General features: G+C 33.8%; 2 protein-coding genes across 2 annotated transcripts; one reads left to right on the top strand and one right to left on the bottom strand.

Moving 5' to 3' along the window:
• Positions 1-11,142: 11,142 nt before the first annotated feature.
• Positions 11,143-13,732, top strand: LOC131599068 (pentatricopeptide repeat-containing protein At1g08070, chloroplastic-like). Its single transcript, XM_058871563.1, has one exon. It carries the CDS (start codon positions 11,204-11,206, stop codon positions 13,169-13,171), a length of 1,968 nt encoding a protein of 655 aa, XP_058727546.1. The 5' UTR covers positions 11,143-11,203; the 3' UTR covers positions 13,172-13,732.
• Positions 13,733-15,832: 2,100 nt separating this feature from the next.
• LOC131594715 (uncharacterized) lies at positions 15,833-19,694 on the bottom strand. Its single transcript, XM_058866913.1, has 3 exons — positions 18,937-19,694; positions 16,771-17,062; positions 15,833-16,359 (listed from the first exon to the last, which is right to left on the bottom strand). The coding sequence occupies exons 1-3, from the start codon at positions 19,588-19,590 to the stop codon at positions 16,289-16,291; spliced, it is 1,017 nt and encodes a 338-aa protein (XP_058722896.1). The 5' UTR covers positions 19,591-19,694; the 3' UTR covers positions 15,833-16,288.
• Positions 19,695-23,305: the final 3,611 nt, after the last annotated feature.

The following is a 23,305-nucleotide window of genomic DNA, read 5'->3' as shown; positions in this document are numbered from 1 at the left end:
TGCAAACTAGGAGCAGTTAACGAGATCAATTTTTGGAGGCATAGGCGATTTGGTCTTCAATCTTTTCAGGCCCGATTCCCTCTTTTATTGGAATTTGTTTATGGTTCTAAACTCAAAATCGACTCTTTAGGGATTGGTATGAAGGCAATTGGAACTAACCTCTTCTTTTACTGTTCCCTCTTTTATGGTTCCCTCTTTTACTGTTCTTTCTTCAAATTACGTTTTGAACTAACCTCTTCTTCTCTAATCTCTTTTTTTTCTCTACTTTCTTTTTCATCTTCTTTAATCTTTCATCTCTTCTATTTTTCCAGTTTCATTATAATGTTTTTGATATTGTTTTGTGCTACTATTTTATGTTTTTTATTTCACTTTTCTCTAATCTAATTTTTGTATATTAAATGGAAAGTTGGTATTCATATATGATGAATTTTGTTGTTATATGATAATGTGTGAATAACTAAATACAAAGTTATGTTGTCATCTATATGTATATGTATGACTCAATAAATTTTTAATAAAAAAATGAATTAATCCAAACCGCATTGGCTTAGTTTGTTTTGGTTCGATTTTATTTCTATGCATCGGGGTGTTGGGCCACAACCTAGGAGACATAGAGGTCATAGAGGACATCGATATATTGAGTCGTTATAGTGTTGGATTAAGTTCCTTATGAATCATTTGTATCATGCATTTGTTGTTTTTAAGTCGTGTGCATCTTGTGTTTCTCTCTTACCTTGTTTTCATGTTCATGGGCATTTGTATCACTTCCTTGAAGTAAAATTATGTTTCATGTTATGTTTCACTATTCTATAACTTATTCTTTATGTATTTGGATATTCTGTTGCAATAATGTTACATTGCTTGTTTGACTTTTCTCTTTTTATGATTAAGTATTTCAATCTTGTGTCATTTCACGTATGTGAGTGCTAATTTTTTCTTTGCAAACGCCTCTGTGTGATTTATGTTAGAACAAGATTTCATTATGCACTTTATCGCTAAGTTTTTGTGATAACAACACATATATTTTATATGCAAATAATTTTGTTTCTAATGTTTTCTTGAGGGTGTAGATCAGAAGCTCTTTGTGATTCAGGACTGTTGTCTAAAGAATAATTAGATATGTTGTCGACAGAAAGACTATTCGCTTCCACTCTTGAAGAAACATCAGTAGTTTTGAAGAATGTTGAATGCTAATCAGAAATAAGATCTCTTGTGTACTTCTCAATAAGCTGTTGCTGCAGAAGTTTCAAGTATCTCAAGATCAGAAAATAAGTCTACATCAATTACAAGATGTTGCTTCAAAAGATCAGATGCCAAGATATAATCGTCAAAATAGTTGTTGCTTTCAACTCTGATGACATAATCAAGATCAGTTGATAAAGTTCAAAATCAGAAATACGAATTAGTTTTCATGACTCAAAGTTCAAATATCAAGACTTGTCTTCAGAAAAGTTGTTGCTTTATATATCTGAAAGACTCTGACACTATTGCATGTAAAGATATATGAATTCTTTCTCACTTCTAAAATCAGTTATCTTACTTCAGATACAAATTTGATCTAGGAAGTCCTGCGTTGCACTTCAGAAAAGTTGTTGCTATTATTTCTGAAAGACAAAGTTCTATTCCTAAATGTCTCTGATGTTTTCATGCCATCATAACAAAGTAGTCTCTAAACTACTCATCAGATAAATCATCAGTAGAACAAAGATAAGAAGTTGATCTCTTCCAAGCTTATTACTTCAGATTATAAGTACATTATTTGAAGATAAGATCAAGAAACTTTCTCAAAAAGATTCCAGTATAATGATATGCTTGAATAAATCCACTATTCCTAAAACGTTCATACTATTCAGAATTTTTCTTCCACGCTATCATGATAAAGTTGCAAGCTACAGGCTAAGGAAGTAACGTGTTGTACTATCCAACATCTACACTTGAAACTATATGTTGGAAAGTAATTGTTGGCTTTTAGAAATGACTCTTTTATCCTCATAATATCTCTTTCTCTGAAGACTATAAAAGAAGATCAAGATTTCAGAAGAAAGGTTGTGAATGCTATAATAGCAAATGCCAAGCTGCTAATGATGCTCAAGTTGTAACGCCCGGTTATTTAATTAATTATTTTGTAGTGTGGTTGTGAATTATTTAATAAAATTATGAATCACATGAGATGGATATGTTTTAATAGTGTTATGTATATGCTTTAATTGCAATTGATTGTTGATGTTTGTGATGAAAATATGACAACCTATATTTACCTTTATTAGTATTATACTCTGATTTTTATTATTATTATTTGACGGGGTAAATTGGGGTGTTACATGCTTATGCTGCTCAAGTAAAAAATACTCACCAAAGCTGAAAGCTGAAGCCAAACGGAAAAGAGGATAAAGAATGAAGAGAAAGAAAAGAAAGAAGAGAAAGAAGATTACTACAAGATGCTACCTAAACTTCTATCAGATACATCTTTGTAGAATCATGTAAAATCAAGGAGTTGTTGCTCATATCTTGCTTAACACTTTTGTATTATCTTTGTACTTAAACATTTGCGTAATCAGCTTAATAGAAGCAATCATGTAAACACAAACTTTAAGCAACAGTTAGTTGTTTGTTCCTTGAGTGACTAGTCTTAGTCTATATACTCAAGAAGACTTTGACAATTTGTCATCATGGAGAAATCTACTTTAGGGGACCAGTTGGTTCAGAATTCTTAAAGGAGTCATTGATCTTTATATCTCTTAGGGGACCAGTTGGGTCAGAATTCTTAAGAGATCATTAACAGATTGATCAATGCTTTGGTTGTTAGTCACCTTCAGTTGGCTCGTACAATTGTAATCATTTTGATGATTAGTGGATTAAGTCTTTTTCAAAGGCAAAATCACTTTAGCGGGTGGACGGGATTAACCTTTTCTAAGGGGAACCTGGATAACTGAATGTGTCATCTTTCTCTTTATTGCAGTCTTTATTATTTATCTTATATGAATAATGTTTCTAAAGGGAAAAGTTTTGAAAACCCAATTCAAACTCATCTTTCTTGTGTTTTTCTCTACCTTCAATATATTCATATTTGTGTGTCAACTGATACTTCTCATGGCTTGTTTGTCTCTTTTGATGATGTTAAATAGGGGGAAGCATGTGCAAGACGAAGTTGGATCCACACATTCAGGGGGAGCCTTCGCGAAGACACGAAATGCATCGTTGCAAGTTTTTCCATCATAAAAAAGGGGGAGTATGTGAGTGCACTTTCCCGTTAGATGTTTTGCATGATGTAAAAACTAGGATAACTTTAGCATTTCTATATATTGGACGGTATCTCCGACTTTTTATGTGCACCTTTGCATTTGGTAACTTAGAATGTATTTAGAAAAGTTTAGAAAAGGATTTAAACATTAAAAACAGGTTTTCATGCATCAAAATTAAGAATTTTTCTGATCTACCAGTCTATGTATCGATATAAACGAGCTATGAGCCGACACATGTACTACATTATTAAAGGTTGTAGCCTCTGTTTGAATGTGTCGACACATGGGTGCCTTCAGGTTGACACATAGAAGGAATTATGCCTCTATGAGTTGACGCATACGACTTACGTGTTGGCATGTGAAACCCATTTTTAAAGCCAGTAGCTTCTGTTTCTCATGTGTCAACACATGACCTGATATAGGTCCACACATGCATCAACATGAGTAGATACATAACTTGTATGTGTCGACACATGCTGTTAAAAACTTGAAATTTTGCATAACTTTTTCTAAACCTCTTGTTTCCTTTTTCCTTCAACCTGCACACATATAAATACCTCATACACGCATCTTTTCAAATTAATGGAGCTATTAACACATACAAAGATTTCTCTTCAACTTCAACTCCAAAATCCATGCATACAAACAAACAAACTACACATGATCATTTTTTTGTTTGGGTTCCATCTAGATTCGGTTTGATAACGTCTAATTTAGGTTTGTGTACCGGATAAATTGGGATGAGAATATTTAGGGGTTTCACTGAAAAAACTATGAGGGTTTATCCTTCAAGATCATGGTGTTAATTTGGGGGTTTTGACAAGATTTTTGCAATTAATATTTGATTGAGTGAAATCTTTGAAGAACATGAGGTTCTTATAAAGGAGTAGCGTGAGATGATGAATCGATTAGAAATATCGGGTGACAATAATTTGAAATTTGGATTCGACTGAGTAAAAGCTTTGAAGAACGATGGTTTCTTACAAGGTTCGCTCCAAAACTGTGGTGACAGTTCTAAACCCATGCGTTAACAATTGTTTTTTATTTTCTTATTAAAAATATTAAGATTATAATTACGGTTAATTACCTAACCGTGGTGATATAACCCAACTTTCCTGGGTTTAATCCTCAGGTTCCTCAAATAGTTAATCCATTTTACGTTAATGCGCGCCTATTCAATTTTATTTATATTTAATTAAAAAATAATAGGTATATCACTACGGCTCCTTTATAAAGTTGTTGTTACACACTAGAGCTTCTTTATATACGTTAAATACTAAGTATCCATTTTTCCACTGAAAAAAGAAATAAACCTTAACACCAACGTCGTCGACATCGTCGGAAAGAAGACAAGAACATCCATACTCATTGTTATTGTTCAGTTTCATTTCAAAATGTTACATTTGAAGACAAACTCATCCAAAAGTTTTACCATGTCTTTTCCACGGTAAAATCTAGATCTGGAAATTTATGTGGTTCTGATAGTTGTATAGTTTGGTACCAATGCAAGAAGGGACATAATAAATGAAGGCTTTTTTAGAGATGTCCATTTTGGAGGAGGGATGAAACATGTAACTTGTTCATATAGGATGAAGACATGAGAGAAAACTTAGGAAATGAAGATGAGAGTAATATGAAATTAGAGTTGGAAGTTATGGGCTATTTGAAGGTTATGTATGAAGATTCAAAAAATAAGAACAAGAACTTGAAGAACAAACTGAAGTCAGAGAGATTTTATGGAAATTTGAAGTTGTTGTGTTTTCTTATCTCTTTCATGTTTAATATTTACTTTGTTATGAAATGTAATAGTTGAAGTAGTGTTTGAAATTTGAAAATTTTACACTGATTATTATCTGCTTTATGTTTATTATTTACTTTTTTATGAAATGTAATAGTTGAAGATGCAGTGAACTTGATAGGAATGCAACTAAAAGACGGTTTCTTACGAGTAATTTCATCGCAAGCTGTTGAATTTTCAATTACAATTATCTATTTGTTAGTTACTCTAATTTATAATTTAAGATGATAGTTTAAGTTAATAACCTTAAGACAGTTAAATAGAAAGATTAAAACTTCATTACATAAACTTTTATTACATAATCAAAAACCATAATCATATCTAAATCCTCTCGCTGAGATAAAATTAGACCAATCATAGTCGGCCTCATCATCATCATAATCGAAAAAATTAAGGCTAAATACCCTTTTTGGTCCCTTAACTTAACCTCGGGGTTCATTCGGGTCCTTTATCTTTAAAAAGTTCCAAAGTGGTCCTTTAATTGTTCAAAAAGGTCCGAGTTAGTCCTTTTCGTCCATTTTTTTGATACGGCGTCAAATTTTGCTTGGGTGGCATCTGACGTGGCACTTGGTCATACATGTGGCACGTGAGTTGGCACACATTCATCTTGAAGTTCATTAAATTCTGAAAAAACATTCCGAAATCTTGAAGTTCATTAAATTCTGAAAAAACATTCCAAAATTTATGCTTTGGCCTAGACTCAAACCCAAGCCATCTTGGCTGCAAGCAATAATAACTTTCCACTAACCACTTCACAATTAATGTTTGTTGTTTCATTCAGTTATATTATCAATATTATTATTATTACTATTACTATTACTACTATTATTATTCTCCTTTAAACATTAGTTCTTCCTTCTTAAAAAGAAAAAGAAAAAAACAGAGACAATAACTTAGATTAAAATCATAAAGAACACTATGCCACATCTCTCTTCCATTCCGTTCATTTTCATCGTCGCATTAGATAAGAGTCGGAGAAATGACGAGTAACAGCGACGATGACAAGCTTCTTGTGATGGAGTTAAATGATCAAACTTAGCAAGATTTCAACTATGCAAAATCCCCATTCAATCTCCACAAACTTGTCACCACCGCCACCACAGATGATTCAGATTTAGCTCCCTTCATTTTATTGTTTCACAGATATGGGTTTTCCTTTATTTTTTTATTTTCTAGATCTATTTTCCATGTCCATTTGTTACTTATTTATTTATTTATTTGGATCTTAGAAACCTTCCCCAATCAAAAGAAAGTTATATCAGACTGTGGACTTTATAATCAAACTAAGATGGATTAAGATGCTATGATGGATTGCAATGCTGGCTCAGAGAAAGTTTTATGAGAGAACGAATATGAAAAGCCTTTGTTAACTGATGTATAAACAAATTATTCTTCATGGAATGACTAAAACATTTATCTGGAATTAGAATGGACATCATAATTGGAATGAATTTTGTAATCTTAATTTTGGAAAAAATAGATGTGAATGTTTTTATTTTTTATTATTAATTGTAGTTTTCTTCATTCTTCCTTAGAAAATTATGTTGTGTCAATGTTTGATTTGTTGTTTATATGAATTTTGTAATTTTAATAATTGAAGAAAATAAATGAATGATTTTGTTTATTTTATTCTTAATTAATAATAAATGAGTTATTAATAATAATAATAATAATAATATTAATAATAATAATATTGATAATATAATTGAATGAAACAACGAACATCAACTGTGAAGTGGTTTAGTGGAAAGTTATTATTGCTTGCCATCAAGATGGCCTATGCTCGAGTCTAGGCAAAAGCATAAATTTTGGAATGTCTTTTTCTTCTTCTTCTCCTCACCCTGAGAGCTCTCATTAATCTAAACACAACACCCTCTTCAGTAATATCTTGAATCTGATGTTGGTTTTGCACCACAACACCATCCACAGCAGCATCTTGAGGCCCAAGCTGGTTTTGCACCACAGCATCCTCTACAACAACATTTGGATTCTCAGTATTGTTGGTAGCTTAAGCAGGATAACACATGTTGATTCCTTTGAATGAAGTTGTTTTTGTGTTTTGGTTCTTCCGCTTTTATATTGTTCCTTCTGATTCTTCATCTTCTTCTCTTGGAAGTTTAGAAACCAAAGATGCTCATTATTGTTTCTTTAATTCTATATGCCTTCTATTCTCTTTGTAAGTTGGAAATATTGCATACCTCGAGCTGTTCAAATTTATTCTATACTTATAATACAAGTTTTGATAACAATTTGAAAATGGTGTAGTGTTGGTTCTGGTATGATACGATTGACATTTATTCATATATAATATCACAACGGTTATTAGGAATAATCGTTTTTAAAGAGCGCTCACTTTCCTATTTACTACGACAGTCATTGGACCATGATTGCAAGTGCGGCATATTCAATGATACTCTACATAACAACGCCTGGGCCCGCGTTGTTATATATCTTTCCCAATCGTTGTTAATTAGGTTTTCCGTAGTAGTGGTGATTGGTGAACTGCCTAAACAAATTCATGTGCCCTCTCTCTATCTCTCTACTTCTCCATTTTACGTTTAATCGCAAATTGTTAAATTCATTGACTGTGCAATGATACATATAGAAAAATCCTTTGTGTCAAACTTGAAATTGCTTTGGTGATTAGATTACAATTCTTAGAATTGTAATTAAGTTTTCATATCAACATAGTCAAAAGGAAAATTTCAAATATCAAAATGCACACCAAGTGTTTGATAATTTGGATATTTGTGTTTTAGGTATTGATTGATTTAATTGGAAATAGGTTATCATCGTGATCATAATAAAACAATTTATTGACAAAATATTGTATTGTGTTTTATCATTGTCTTCGCATTCTATTTGGTTTCTTACGCATATCCGAGTTTTTAATAATCGGTTCGGATTAGACAACTTTGTTTGATCTACGATCTCACTTTTGCTTGCCATAATTTTTGCACGTTTCTAAAACAGTTTTAAACTTGGGAATCTATTCACCCCCTCTAGATAAGTTGTCATCGTCAAATAACTACCACCTTGAATGCAATTGGACTCCATATTCTTTCCTACCTCTTATGATAGGTCATCACGAGGAGCATCCACATTAGTTAAAGAGCGATACACAAGTGAGAGAGACACCACATATTTACCCAAAAAAACCTTAAGGTGATAGGTATATAGTTCCTCTCACTTATAAAATGCTCAACCATCATTTTTTAAGCAATATTTTGTTGCAAAAAATGATTCCAGAATAACAAAGTATAATCAGTTTCTTTATCGACAAGAAACCCACAAGGGTGGAAAAAAGGGAAGCAAGAAGAACACAATGATTTGGGTATAAATTGTTATTCTTTAATTTCTCTTTAAAGCAAGATTACCAGTGTTACATAATAACAAACAATGCCTCTCACCCTAATTAGGATTCACATTTTGCAATGATGAGAGACTAGTATGTAATGAAATTCTGGCACTTGCAACACAAATGTCAAGACAGATGTCTCAACATACACAATATCAGGGCAGATGTTATAACATCACCTGCTGACAAAAAACAGATTGTGAAGAAAAATAAATTGCAAAAAGACGAACAACACAATCAATTGTTAACATAGATCGGTGCAACATCACCTACTTTGGGGGCTACCAAGCCAGGAAGTAGATCCATTATAATAGTATTAATTTAAAGCCTAAACACTCCAAATTTACAACTTATCACCTAATCATTACTTCTATGCAATTTCTAACCATGAACCCCCTAGTTATGAGAACCCCCTCTCACTTCCCACAATCACATAAGTGCTTAAAAGTTTCAAGAGTGAGAACAATAACTTGATATACAATCAAGTAACAATCAGTCAAACTCAATGCATCAAAAGATACATGAGTGACATACAAACAAAAACACTGAAAAGACTCCCAAAACCTAAACCCTTATTTGCACCCACGAGTTCCCTTTTGTGAATGCTTGCTATACTAGGTTTAGCAAGTCTCCTTTTATAGACTCTTATAGTATGGACTTGGATTTCTGAAACAAATCCAATCTCCTTTTCTTCAATCAGCTACAAGATCTTTATACAAAAAAGGAACAAATCCAATCCAAGTTTCCTAAAAAAAGTCTCAAAGATCATTTTTTTTATGAAACTAAACCAAATCTACATTGTCCCTAAAAACTCCTTGATTGCATGCTCCTGTATGAAAACCAGAATCTTCCAGAATCTCATATTTTTCAATCAAATATTCAAAGATTAAAAACCAGTCTGCATTGTCATGATGTTCTGGTATAGCATGTCACAACACCTGGCAGAACATCTGTCAAAACTCATGACAACAGAACATGTCATGACAGTTGGTCAAGATGTTACAACATCTTACTCAACATCAAATAAGAACCATGTTTTAGCAAAATTTAGGCTAACCATAAAACCATGGATCTAACATGTTATTTATAAAAAAACTAACACACTAAACTAATGGGATTTTTCATACAGGCCCATTACATAAGCTAACCTAGAGAACAAGCTAACTTAAAAAATTGGGCATAACAAACCGCCCCAATTCAGCATGCTAACAATCATAGTATACTTCGACTATAGCATGGGAATAGACTTCGACTGCATGCTATGAACCTATCAATTTGTCGAATCAAGAAGCTACCGTTCGACCATACTAGAGCTCGATCCAATAGCTCACACTTTTCTCCCTTTTATGTTGGGTCATCACAGGGATCATTCACATTAGGTTAAAAGCGACAAATAAGTGAAAGAGGCACCACATATTTACCAAAAAACCTTAAGGTGATAGGTGTATAATTCCTTTCACTTATAAAATGCTCAACCATCATTTTTATAAGCAATATGGGACTTAAAACTTACACTTGTTTCTCAACACAACTCACACTTGATTCTCAACATCTTGGACACCATCCCCATCCTTAGCTACCTGAGTTAGTTTCTTCCCAAATCCATTTATATATTGACAAAAGTTCCCAAAGTTGAGACATAACAAATGTAACCCTTTGTATTCCACTTTATAGACTCTATCTCTAATTGTGAACATAATAATTAGCCCTTTTGATAAATCAACCTCCACACACGGTCTTGCTTGATTCTTGAAGAAGAATGTTCTTGTCCACCTTCATTGTTCTACTAATTCTGCTACCATTGAATGTAAGAACTCTTACATCATAATATTCAATTGGCAACCTTGAAAATCTCACCCAAACGGCCACCTTTTCAATTTGATCACTATCCGGATGAAAATTAGGGCTCTGTTCTCTAATAGTGAGATAGTGATCATATATTAGTCAAAGGTCAGCCACTAAAACTTGATATTGATCATATTTATCGGAAAAAGTTACAAAAAAATAATCTTTACTCCGATCTATATTATTGATAATGTCATTCCTCACCACATATGTTTCAAATGAGTTTCTAAGGTCTTGTATCCAATCTTCCTACTAAGAAGTTTAACAATAACTCTCGATTTCCATGGTTTGATAATTTTTTTCTCTTCTTTGCCCGAAAGTGTGAATGAAAGTTGGACAATCATATTGATCCATATTTCTTTCTTCTACAAGTAGACACTTTTCCTCATCATACCTTGAGTGATTCTCTATTTCTTCATCAGTCAAAATAACAATCATCTTACCAATATTCTGCTCGTCTCCATTAGAATTTCCCTTCATTAAATCCTTATAGGACTTTTTAAATGCAAAAACTTCTTGATCATTTTTCTCCATTGCAACCGCATCCTCATACACCAAATGCATGTTCGAACCTTTCTTGAAATTTTGATCACAACCTTTAACTTTTTTAGAACATCACTCCAAAAGATCTTGTTTATTTTGCAAGATTCCATATTTTTCAACCACAAACCCTAATAGAGGATTTCCATCCCCAAACCCTAACAACTCAAAGTTAAAGTCTGCGTTATCTTATCGAGCTTTTGATATAAAAAAATTATTTATTTTAATATAAGTTTAAATAAAATTGATTAAGAAATTTTTTTAATAAAATATATTATGGTGTCAAATAATTCAAAATTTGGCATGATATATATTCTCACCCAACCTTGCTTTTTAGATTATATTTGAATTCTCTTTGTTTGCTATGAGTGAGTTGTGATCAACATAACATGTTTGTTGTATGTTGGTTAGATTGTAGACATGTTCTACTTTAACATCACCAAAATCCCCAACATCAAACCTTTTCAAACAAGATTCTTCACCACAACCTCTTCTATACTAAACCTCTGCACCAAACCACAACACCTTCAACAAATCCATGCCAGATTCTTCCTCCACGGTCTCCACCAAAACTCTTCCCTTTCCTCCAAACTCATCGATTCTTATTCCAACTTCGGACTCCTTCATTTCTCTCACAAACTCTTCCACTACACCGAAAACCCAGATTCACTTCTCTACAATGCTTACCTTAGAAGCTTGTTTAGGTTTGGTGAATATGAAAAGACTCTTTTTTTGTATAAAGAAATGGTTGAGAAATCAATGTGCCCAGATGAGGATTCTTGTTTTTCTGTTTTGAAATGTTGGAATGGTTTGATTTATGAGGCTTATGAAAGTGGGAAATTTGTGGAAAGTTTTCAATTTTTTTGTAGGATGAGAAAAGAGAATGTGCAACCCAATTCAGTTACTGTGATTAACTTGTTAAGGGTTAGTATTGAATTGAACTCGTTGAAGATGGGGAAAGTTCTTCATTCTTTGGTTGTTGTGAGTGATTTGTGTAAGGATTTAACAGTGAATACTGCGGTGTTGTCGATGTATGTTAAGTTGGGTGATTTAGAAGATGCAAGAATGGTGTTTGAGAAAATGCCTGAGAAGGATGTTGTAGTTTGGAACATTATGATTTCGGCGTATTCTGGGAAAGGTTACTCTAAGGAATCGTTAGAACTTTTGTATTGTATGGTTAGATCGGGGGTTAGACCCGACTTGTTCACAGCGATCCCCGCGATTTCTTCGATCACGAAGCTAAAGTTTAACGAGTGGGGGAAGCAAATGCATGCTCAAGTGATGAGAAATGGTTCAGATTATCAGGTTTCTGTTCATAATTCTCTTATTGACATGTATTCAATGTGTGACAACATAAATTCGGCGCAGAAGATTTTCGGATTGATAGTGGACAAGACTGTGGTTTCGTGGAGTGCGATGATCAAAGGGTATGCAATGCATGGTCGGTGTTTCGAGGCGCTTTCTCTGTTCGTAGAAATGAAGTTATGTGGTACTAAAGTTGACTTTGTAATAGTAATCAACATTTTGCCTGCTTTTGCAAAGATAGGGGCATTGCATTATGTAAGATACTTACATGGTTACTCGTTGAAAACCAATCTGGATTCGCTCAAATCGCTTAAGACGTCGCTTCTTAGTAGCTATGCCAAATGTGGTTGCATAGAGATGGCTAGAAAGCTTTTTGATGAAGAGAAAAACAGCCATAAAGATATAATTGCATGGAACTCTATGATCACTGCATATTCCAACCATGGAGAGTGGTTTCAATGTTTTCAGTTATACGACCAAATGAAGCTATCAAATGTTAAACCAGATCAAGTATCGTTTCTCGGGATTCTCACGGCTTGTGTTAATTCAGGCCTTGTGGAAAAGGGCAAGGAGATTTTCAAGGAGATGGTGGAAATTTACGGTCACCAACCTAGTAAGGAACATAACGCTTGTATGGTGGATTTGTTAGGACGCGCTGGAAAAATCGATGAAGCAAGCGAAATAATAGAAAACAGTCGATTAAATTCAGATGCAAAGGTTTACGGACCCTTGCTAAGTGCATGTAAGATGCACGATTCAGAAAGCGATTTCGCCGAACTTGCTGCTGAGAAACTCATAAATATGGAACCGAAAAATGCTGGAAACTACGTGCTGCTATCGAATATATATGCTGCAGCAGGAAAATGGGAGAAAGTTGCTAAAATGCGGAGTTTTCTTAGAGATAGAGGACTAAAGAAAATACCAGGGTGTAGCTGGGTAGAGTTGAATGGACTAGTGCATGAGTTTCGTGTTGCGGATCAAAATCATTCAAGAGCAGAAGATATATATTCAGTATTGAAAGTTTTGGAGTTTGAAGCGGGCATGGAGAATGATGATGATCTCGAACTCGGTTTTGGAGTTTGAAGCAGAAGTTAATTGATAAGCCAATTCACCATACACTAACGTTTAAGATATTCTGATGTGTTGTTATACCATTGTTACAAACAGTTATACATATACCTTTGTATTGATTCCAATAGTTATTCAATTTTATTCTTGTAATTTTTCAGATTGAACCAATGAAGAGGTCTTCTCTCACTCTCTATCTAGATTCATAGAACACCATAGCTTCAGGTGGATTCTTTGTCCTAAATGTCTGACACACACTATGATCCACGGTAAACCTGATTTCTGAAAATTCAAAGATAGTACAGCAACAACACCAAAATGGGAACGCAGGAGGGAATACCTTCGGTTACGAAAGCTCGGCAGCAGCCAGAGCAACCTCTACGATTAACACCTCCCTGGATACTGCGGCTTGAAAGCTAGACATCCATTTGGACAGCGCTTCTACAGAACCAATGCAGCCGACAGCTGCCCCCACCTCTCGAACCAACTTTTATTCTTTCCATCCTAAGCAGTTTTTTGGATTTGAAATCCACTGACTAAGCGGAAAAACAAATCTCTCACCTTAGCCTTCATCCATCTCCAAGATATCAATTGAATTGCATCGATACTCCTATCTTCATGACAAGCATTTCTTCCAAAAAATTTATCATTTCGCCTTCTCCATATTGTCCAAATACAGGCAAACCATATGGCGGAGAGTTTCTCTGAAAAATGAGAAAAATTCTGCATAGCAGAATTGTGAGAAACATAAGCAAAATCCAACCATCCTAGGATCTCACTCCATCTCCATGTCCTTGACGCTATCGGACATTTGAAGAAAATGTGGGTGACACTTTCCTCCACTCCACAATCAAACGGGCATAAATTTTGAGATTCGACTAAGATGCCTCTTTTCATTACATTATCTCTAGTCGGGATTCTATTTTGCCACAAACTCTCCTAACTGCATCTCTGACTACTACTTTTTTCTTTTTGTCCTTGTTGATCAAGAATCTCCATGTGAAGCGAGACAAAAAATTTATTTATGCAAAAGTTTATACGTGCCACAAATTAATAAAAGACTTAAATGCATTTTTATCCTCCTATTTAAAAGTTTTTAACTTTTTGGTTTTATCCTCCTATTTAAAAGTTTTTAACTTTTTGGTGTCCCACATTTGTCTTGATTAAGGAATGATATAATTTGTCCCAAGGATCGAACCCTGCACCAACAGCCTACACCCGCTCAGTCAGCAAGTGCCAACTGAGCTACCCCACCCACCCTAATGATATAATTTGTCTTGATACACAACATTTAAGACTTGCACATTAATATGCCTACAGTACAGGGTCTGCATATGGATGGCATATCACTGAGTAGATGGCCTGCACATTTAAGGCATGCATAAAGTGTGCATATGGACCTACATAAATGTATATATGAACCTGCGTATAGACCTGCATAAGTGTACATACAGCACCTGCATATGGCATAAGGTATGCACAATGTGTGCATATGACCTGAGTGCAAAACCTACATAAGTGTACATATAGACCTGCATAAGTATACATACAAGACCTGCATATGACACAAGGCCTGCACAATATGGGCATATGGCCTGTATATGGTTCCCGCATATGCCTGCATGTTGGCATATAGCTTGCACAATGTGTGCATTTTTTGACAGCAAAACAAGAACAACATATAAAGTAAGTTTTGACAACAACATAACAAGAACAACACATGATAACAACATATTTATATTTCATAATCAAAGATGTTCATTACAACCAAAGTACATAAAATTCATCATTAAAGATCATTACAAAACAACACATTAAACATGTTCATTACAAAAAACACCTAAACTATTTAATTAATCTAATCATGAGTAGCTAGAGGTACTTGAGATTCTTGTGCAATTTCATAATTTCCTAAAACTTTAATCTCTAGAAACTGAGTTGAGTAACTTTAATTTTCTAAAATTTTAGATCCATAGAAGGAAGAGAGGAGCTTTAATCTCTTAATCCTATCAACAAGCTATTAAATATTTGGAAGTGGATATGCGTCTTTTGGGCAACTTAATTTACATATAAGTAGTCAATGCATATGCACCACTTGTTGTTTGAGTTACGCATCAATACCATGTTGAAAAGTCATGTCGTGTACTTCACATCGGTTTTAAATTTGGCTTTCAAAAAATTCCTGACTCTCTTCAATGTGAGTCTCTAGATCTACCGGTTTTTTGAAATCTCCACTCGATTGGTATGCCCTTCTTCGGCAAGTGTTGCTTGGCCATAAGAGTAGATGTGGCCAGATCTGATAGGTCCTTCCCATAATACAGTTATAAACGGATTCACATCCAATCACAAAGAACATTACATTACTAAGACAAAAATTAAAATAAGAATTGAAAAAATATCCAACATTTACATAAAAAAAGTGAATTCTTGATCAGTGATTGAATAATTTTGATGAAAAGCTTTAGCGAGATATAACTGACAGTACCGCCACGCCACTAATGTCTAATTCCATTATTTCACTCCAAACCAAGCATTACTACAAAATATACAATCAGTCCGAGTTGAATAAATAAACCAATGTCTGTCATTGCTTCCCTTACTTTAAAAATAACATACATATGAAATGAAAATGTAACTTTCAATCATTTAATAATCAATAGAGGGAGGAAAGGTCGTGATTAATCACTATTGTATAAAAGATTAAGATGCACATGATTCTGTATACGATTATGAAATCATTCGGTTGTAAATAACATAAACTAAAAGAACCCAAAAATAATAGTATTGCTTCCACATTAAATGGACAAATTCATAAATAAAAACTAAGGTATTCTAAAGATGAAAAATTAATAGTATATGAACCTTTTTTGTTTCAGCTTTCTAAAAGACTTGTACAAAAACAGATAGGAAACCATCATACAGAATTACTAGCACGAAGTGCAGATTTATGAGTAACTTATGATGACCCAAGCAGTTGTGTGCGCTGCAACTGCAACCAATAAATTGAATCAACCATGCGTTTGTGTCCATAGTCTTCTCAAAGCAATGCCATGCTAATTGGAGCCTCCAAAGGTCAAAACCACGTTAGTCATACAGTAAAACGGTCTTCTCTCAAGCACGGCATCTAGAAAACTATTGATCAGTCACCATTTGATTTTCATCTTCAACTTTTGCGTTATTCTTTCCAGCTTGGGGTTGTTTGGCTGCGGAAAGGAAAATTGAAACAAAATTAACATCACAGTAAAGAACCAACATGCATAAAGCATAGAACCACTAATAAATACTGTTATAGAAACTAGTAAAAACTAATCTGAAAGGAAAAGTTCCTAAACTCCAATATAAAGCAAAGTTTCGTTTCTTATAAAATAAAGCATTTTGGCTTGTTTGCCAATTTATATTTAACTTCTATCTCTCCCACTCTTTTTTAAAACTTAAGTTTCACTGACATCAAAATTTGCTACATTTCAAAGCACTCCTGAAGGTTATATACAAAATCTATCACACTAACATAGACTGATCAGGTAGGGAATATTAAAAACTAACAATGCAGCAGAAAAGCAATTCAAGCAATATGAGCAAAGTTTATATTCAAAGATGCAAGATTTTCAACTTACATTTCAGACACGATCCAGCTAGACATGTCAGTCTTGACTGTGTCTTACACTCAGCTAGTGGATTTGGCTTATCTGTGGCAGCCATGCGAACATCCCATGCACGTATAGTACCATCAGATGATGCAGATGCTATAAGGTATGGTTCATCATCCCCTGTAGCCTCATCACTGAGCACAACAATACCTTTTACACGTGCAGAATGAGCCTCTTTTATGCAATATGCAGCTTTTCCACTTTTTATGTCCCATGCTGTGATATTTCGGTCCTCGCCGCCTGTATAGAGAAGTCCATTCTGCGACATAGAATGAATTTTGGGTGTCAAAAATATTCATTAAATAAAGATATAGCAGTAAACAACTAAACATTAACTATCACTATTGTCCAATAGCAGCTATATCGCTTAAGCATCGCAGAATTTGAATAAACTGTTATTGTTCCACATTGCAAGCCAATGGACTGATTTTAATTAAACAAACAATCTCCTATTTACTATAAAAATGTTGTCAAATAGCGGCGCAATAGCACTAAAGCATGGTGGAATTTGAACAAACTACTATTTTCTACTATCAGTGACTGACAACATTGATAACTACACAAGATTGCACATAAAAACATCTGAGCAACATTTAGTTTACTTCACCAATGAAACTGACTAAAGACTAGTAAAAACATGTTAATTCTGTAGCTGTATATCAGCCTCATTAAGCAACATTATATATTTTAGCAGAAATAGTTTAGAAACAAAAGATTGAGATTTCAATCAATAAGTAAAATCATGCAATGGTAAATAAAACAACACAACATTGATTCTCTCATTATAGTGGCAATCAAATAAAATATTATAAAGGCATGATAAGCAGAGCAACAAAAAAATCACATTAATGAAAGTTAAATATTTAAATTATGTTATAATATTAATAACCAACAAAGCCTAGTTAACTGAACCCTGATTCTATTAAAAGTCTGAACACCATCTCTTACTTCTGGTTGATATATTGCTTAATAACAGCAGAATACGTATGCAGTAGTATAACCTTTGCCTGAATAAAACATGATAACTTTTTTTTTTCTATTATATAATCTAAGTTTTATTAAAAAGTTCCGCACCACAGTATGTATACGCCAAGGTTTTTGATATTTACACAATGAAACCCGAGTCTCACGATTACATTATTCCTACGAGAAGTATCAACGATTGTGATGCAGCTGCGATTCAAAACCTTAGTTATAACAAACTCATCAAATAGATATCCTAACCTATGAAGCACAAACACCGAAAACACGCCCCCGACACTGACACCAGTAATAATTAAAAAAACGAATAAATTAACCGTAATAATCTATGAAGCACGGACACCTCTAGGAGTAGGCGTGTCGCGGTGTCCGACACGCGTCGGTATCAGACACTTGTATGACACCCGTACGACACGTGTCGAAAAAGTCAAACAAGTGTCGGAAAAGTCAGACAAGTGTCCCCTAAAAAATGGTTTTTTTTCTTTGCACCGACACTCTTTTAATCAGTGTCCGACACTCGTATGACACTCATACCACATATTTCCGACAACTCAGACAAATATTTCAAACAATAATTTGTTTTATTTCTTTGCTTCAAATGATCAAATCACATTTCTATATTTTTTGGACAAATCTAACACACATCTAAAAGAGTTAAACATGTATTGAAACAATGTTATCAATAAAGAATTTCAGACATTAATTTTGATCAATATATGGATAAATGAAACTCAATTATTAGCTTATATGTAGCGGTGTCGGTGTCCTGTGTTTTCAACATTATCGGTGTCGGAGTGTCCGTGTCGTGTCCCGGTGTCCGTGTCGGAGTCTGTGCTTCATAGGTAATAATAAGTGTCAGTTTCGGACACGGACACGCCTTTTTTCAGAGCTATCGGTGCTACATAGATCCTTACATATAAACAAGCCCCACAACAACACAGTACACAACATTCAGCAGCAAAATCATCTCATTTTTTTTAATTTTTCAAACCTAAAACTTGTTTCTTTTCATTATTCCCTTTTAAACTATACTAATACCTAAATTATAAATCACTAAGAAACCTCTAAAATGAATTAAACTAAACCATTGACAATATAACTTTAACATTGAACAGAAATATCAATTGCAGTATATCGGTGGAAAATACAAACCCTAGCAGGTGCGGCGCAGAGAACACGCTTAGGACACTGCAATTCAAGCAACAAACGAGCATCCTCCGCTTGATGAACAGAAACAATCTCATCAACAGCCATGAAAAACGAATCACCCGAATCATCAAATCGAACAATCGTCGCCTCTTTATCCAACCGGCAACAAAAGCTCCTCCGACCACGAACAAGGTTCACCATCGCAAAACAATTATCCCGCGAAACCGTCAACGCAAGCTTCCCGGACGGATGAAGAGCAAGATCATTGATAGCCTTTTTATGAACCGGAAGCGTCTTCAAATGAACGAAACCATCCGCATCGAAGATTGCCAAGGAGCCATCAGCGTCAGCGGAGACGAGGTTCCGAGGGAAAGGAAGGTGAGGAGGCGAGTAGAAGGAGAGTGCGGTGACGGTGGAGGAGTGGTGGGTGAGGGAACCGAGGGAGGAAGCGGCGGAGAGATTGTAGAGATGGATGGTGTCGTCGGAGCCGCCGGAGGCGACGACGGAACCGGAGACGGCGACGGATTTGATAAGGGAGAGATGGGAGGGGTAGGAGAAGAGAGGGTTTAGGGTTTGTTTGTTGGGGTTGAGAGTGAAACCCCAGATGAAACGTTCGTATGAGCCTGCTACAAGGCTTATTCTTCTCTTTTCGGCCATTGTTGTGTTATGCTGCCTCCTCTCGGTGCTGATTGTGTTTCTGTTGTTATTATGTTTTACTCTGGTGGTGTATAAACCCTAAACCCTTGGTGAATCGTAAGGACGTGTTTGGTTTGAGAAGGAAATTGAAAGGAAAGGAAAATGAAAGAAAGGATAGTGGAACGAAAAGAAGAAATATAAGTTATATTTGGTTTTACTAGGTTTTTTATCCCTAATTTTTTTTTTTTATAACGCTCAAACATTTTTTTTTTCTTTTAACCGCTAATTTTTAGTTGATGTGAATATGTTAATTTTTATTTTCTGATCCTTTTTATTTTGTTTTAATCTCTATGAAATCTATTTTTATTAAAGTTAGTTGTAATCTATAATTCTATATCTGTATTATCAATAAAAGTTAATAGCTAACATATTTACATTACTACCATCAAACAATTCAACATTTCATCAATTTTATATTTTGTTTTTTACAATTTATATTTTATTTGTTTCATTATCATTTGTATAAAAAAAACATTTTAAAAGATGATAGAAAATAGTAGATGTATTAAATATGGAAAATAATTTTATAATGTCAATCAATGATCAATATGTACTCTAACAAATTACAAAGCTATTTTAAAATTGGTGATATAGGATGTTTTTTTTCCTAAAAATGATTTTTATAGTGTTATATAATTTTTTTGTGTAAAAATATTTTTTTAAAAAATTTTTCATTAAAGCTTTAAATGAAAAATTAGTTTGAATAGTTATTCTTAAAATATTATTGTAGATATTCTTTCTTCTTATTAAAATTTTTTTTAGATATCAAATTTTCAAAATTTCACTTAATTTTGAAACTATTTCAAATAGATTTTTATAAAAATTATTTTTGAAATAGCACTATTTGAAAAAATTTCAATTTTGACTATGTTTTGGTCTTCAATAATGTTTGTTTATATTATGGGATGTCAAAAGTAGTGTTTCAATTTAGACAAAACGAATATAACAAAACTTGTAATAGTTTGAAAAACGGTTTTATAAAATCTATTTTCAAAAATAAAAAGAAAAAAATCTATTTTTTAAAGCTGAAACAAACAGGCTCATAAAATGACATAATGATGATTTTTTATTAAAACAATAGTGCCCGTTTAGTGGAGTCATCTTTCAAAAGGGAATGTTGATCCTGATCTCGGCCTCTCTTCACCTGATCAATAGAAGGCTATGAATGATCTTCCACGGACAGGGTGGCATAGGCAGTAGTAACTTTATCAACATCGGTGGCAACTGTAGTAGACTTAATAATAGATGATTGTACAAAAGTTGTAGGGAAAAGGTGTAACAGCCCCGCCAGCTGACCAGGTTTGATGCCTTGAGCGAAGGAAATAGAGTAGATCATCTACAACTTGTCCATTTTATTTGTAAAGTACAGGCACATGATAAAAAAACTCTATGACTCCACCCTCGCCAAACATTTTTTTCTCCGCACGATCAAGGAAAAAGTATAATCGTCCCAACATCTTGCATACCCATAAATATAGATCATAACTAGCGCAAGCCGATCTCGACCTCATCAGGGAAGAATTGAACAAATCATAAAGGTACAAAAATTAATGAGAAAGGTGACACCACAACAAGAGTCTCACATGTATGTCATCAATTGAATGTTCTAGGACCTGAAGGACAGGAGTAAACATGTCTTAAGAAATCACTAGATTTAAGTGCCTTAACAATCAATCCCATTGGTTTCATTTTAGGGTATGTCTTAGGATTAAGATAAATTTCCTTGCAAGCCACTTAGTTTTAGCTTGTCTATTTCTAACAATCATATGACAAATGTGATCATCAATTAGGCTCACTAACTGCCATAACTGATTGTCTACCTTCTTGATAAATCTCATGTAAAATGGGCGTTCTTAAGCACACTTGACAACTATTCTTTTGCTATTGTTTTTCTCCTGAAGTGCAACCTCTTTAACAATTGATTTAATGGTAAATGTCACTCGAAGCTCAAACCTTACATCATGACCATATTTAGGCATCATTAATTTGAGAAACTTATGTTGATCTTCTTCATCATTAATTATGACATATTAATTTATTTTCTTAAAAAAAGATAAAAAATTGTTTGAAAACAAAATAGAAATTTGATGTAGTGCATGTTTGGATTGACTTTTACAAGCTCTAAAATTACTTCTAGTCCACTTCGACATGAAAATTGCTCTTTCTTTGTTTGGGTTTTTCTCTAAAATTAACTTTCCTCTTCTAAAAGGAATTCTCTTAGAAGTTACAATTCATAATTTTTGAGGTTAGTAAGAATCAATTCTTCATTTGTTATATTTTGGTTGTTACAACTAGGGATGACAATTTGATCAATCATCAATGGGTACTCACAAAAATTACTTACAATAAGTAAGGTAAAAACTCTCAAAATAGATATGGGCATTGACCCATGCAATTATCCACTAAAATAAGCGGGTATAGGTCGCAGGTACAAGTACCTTAATACCCACCCCGTGCTATAACCGCACAATATATATTTTATATTTTTACTTTTATAGATACATGTATGCTTATCAATTTTATTAAATACATCACTATTAAACTTGTAAGCATTTTAATATGAATGTTTGTTTATGTTTTTAACTTAACATCCTTAAATTTTTTTGAATATTGTTAAGTAATTAAAATGACATGAATTTTTGTTTTTTAATGGCAAAGGAGGGAAGTTAATGCAAAATCAGGCCAAAACACTACTACAACTTCTATCAGTGGAAGTTAGTGCAAAGTCAGACCAAAACACTATTGCAGCTTTTTTTAGAACAACTTCCACCAGTGGAAGTTCAGTGCTAAATCAGCATGGTTTGCTGTGCTGCCGTCCAAGTCATTAAAACTTGTACCGTCCACTTTGACTAAATCAGTATGGTTTACTGTGCTGCCGCCCAAGTTATTAAACTTTGCCGCCCATCATTTATTTTCTTCCTTTATCTTGTTATTCACTAATTTTGTCCTATAAATAGTTGGCTTATTTCTCATGAAATAATATACTAGAAAATTATCTTCTTCTCCTCCTTTCTTTGTTCCAAGACAATATATATTTGAGATTCTCGTTAGTTCTTAAGTTTCTGGTTACTGCAATCAAAAGGTTTTATTTAATCCTGGGGAGTATTTAGTATAATACCTGAATAAAACTCTCAAGGACAGTGAATCTAATTCACAACTCAACTCAGTTACTTTCCTTAATTTACTTTGTGGTTTCATTACTGTTGAACTTATTGTTGTTTTTGCTCTCTAAATCTAATAGAAAATATATTAAAAAAAGAAAAGAGTACAAGATACAAACAAACGCATCAGAGGTGTACTAAAATCACAAACAACAACAACAAACAAAAAACAAACAAGAGAAAAAGAACCCACACAAAAACCTCAAAAAAACAAAAGCACAAGACAATCCCTCGGTAAACGGAAAAGTCCACCAGAAACACGAGACACACCACCTTTAGAAATATCGGACTAGAGAGAGGTAAGCACACCTACTTGAAAAACAAAGAGGGCAATTGACTACCCAATCCACCCCTAAAATCGTAGAGACTAGAATGTACGAGTACCTTATTGGTAATTGTTTTATTAGAAATATATGTAAACAAATATTTGTATGGATACTCAGGTACCCATAGGGTACAAGTACAAATATTAGTGCCCACTCGGGTATAAGCTTAAGTACAAGAATTTTTTTAAA

This window comes from Vicia villosa, linkage group LG4 (assembly GCF_029867415.1).
Source record: "Vicia villosa cultivar HV-30 ecotype Madison, WI linkage group LG4, Vvil1.0, whole genome shotgun sequence".
Lineage (NCBI taxonomy): Eukaryota > Viridiplantae > Streptophyta > Magnoliopsida > Fabales > Fabaceae > Vicia > Vicia villosa.
The sequence above is the reverse complement of the archived record's forward strand: the minus strand, read 5'-3'. Positions and strand labels throughout refer to the sequence as shown.

Coding starts and splice junctions, on each gene's coding strand:
- LOC131599068 (XM_058871563.1), top strand. CDS start 11,204: ATGTTCTACTTTAACATCACCAAAATCCCCAACATCAAACCTTTTCAA.
- LOC131594715 (XM_058866913.1), bottom strand. CDS start 19,590: ATGGCCGAAAAGAGAAGAATAAGCCTTGTAGCAGGCTCATACGAACGT. Junction 17,063..18,936: donor TCTGCGCCGCACCTGCTAGG/GTTTGTATTTTC, acceptor TCTATGTCGCAG/AATGGACTTCTCTATACAGG. Junction 16,360..16,770: donor AGCTGGATCGTGTCTGAAAT/GTAAGTTGAAAA, acceptor TCCTTTCCGCAG/CCAAACAACCCCAAGCTGGA.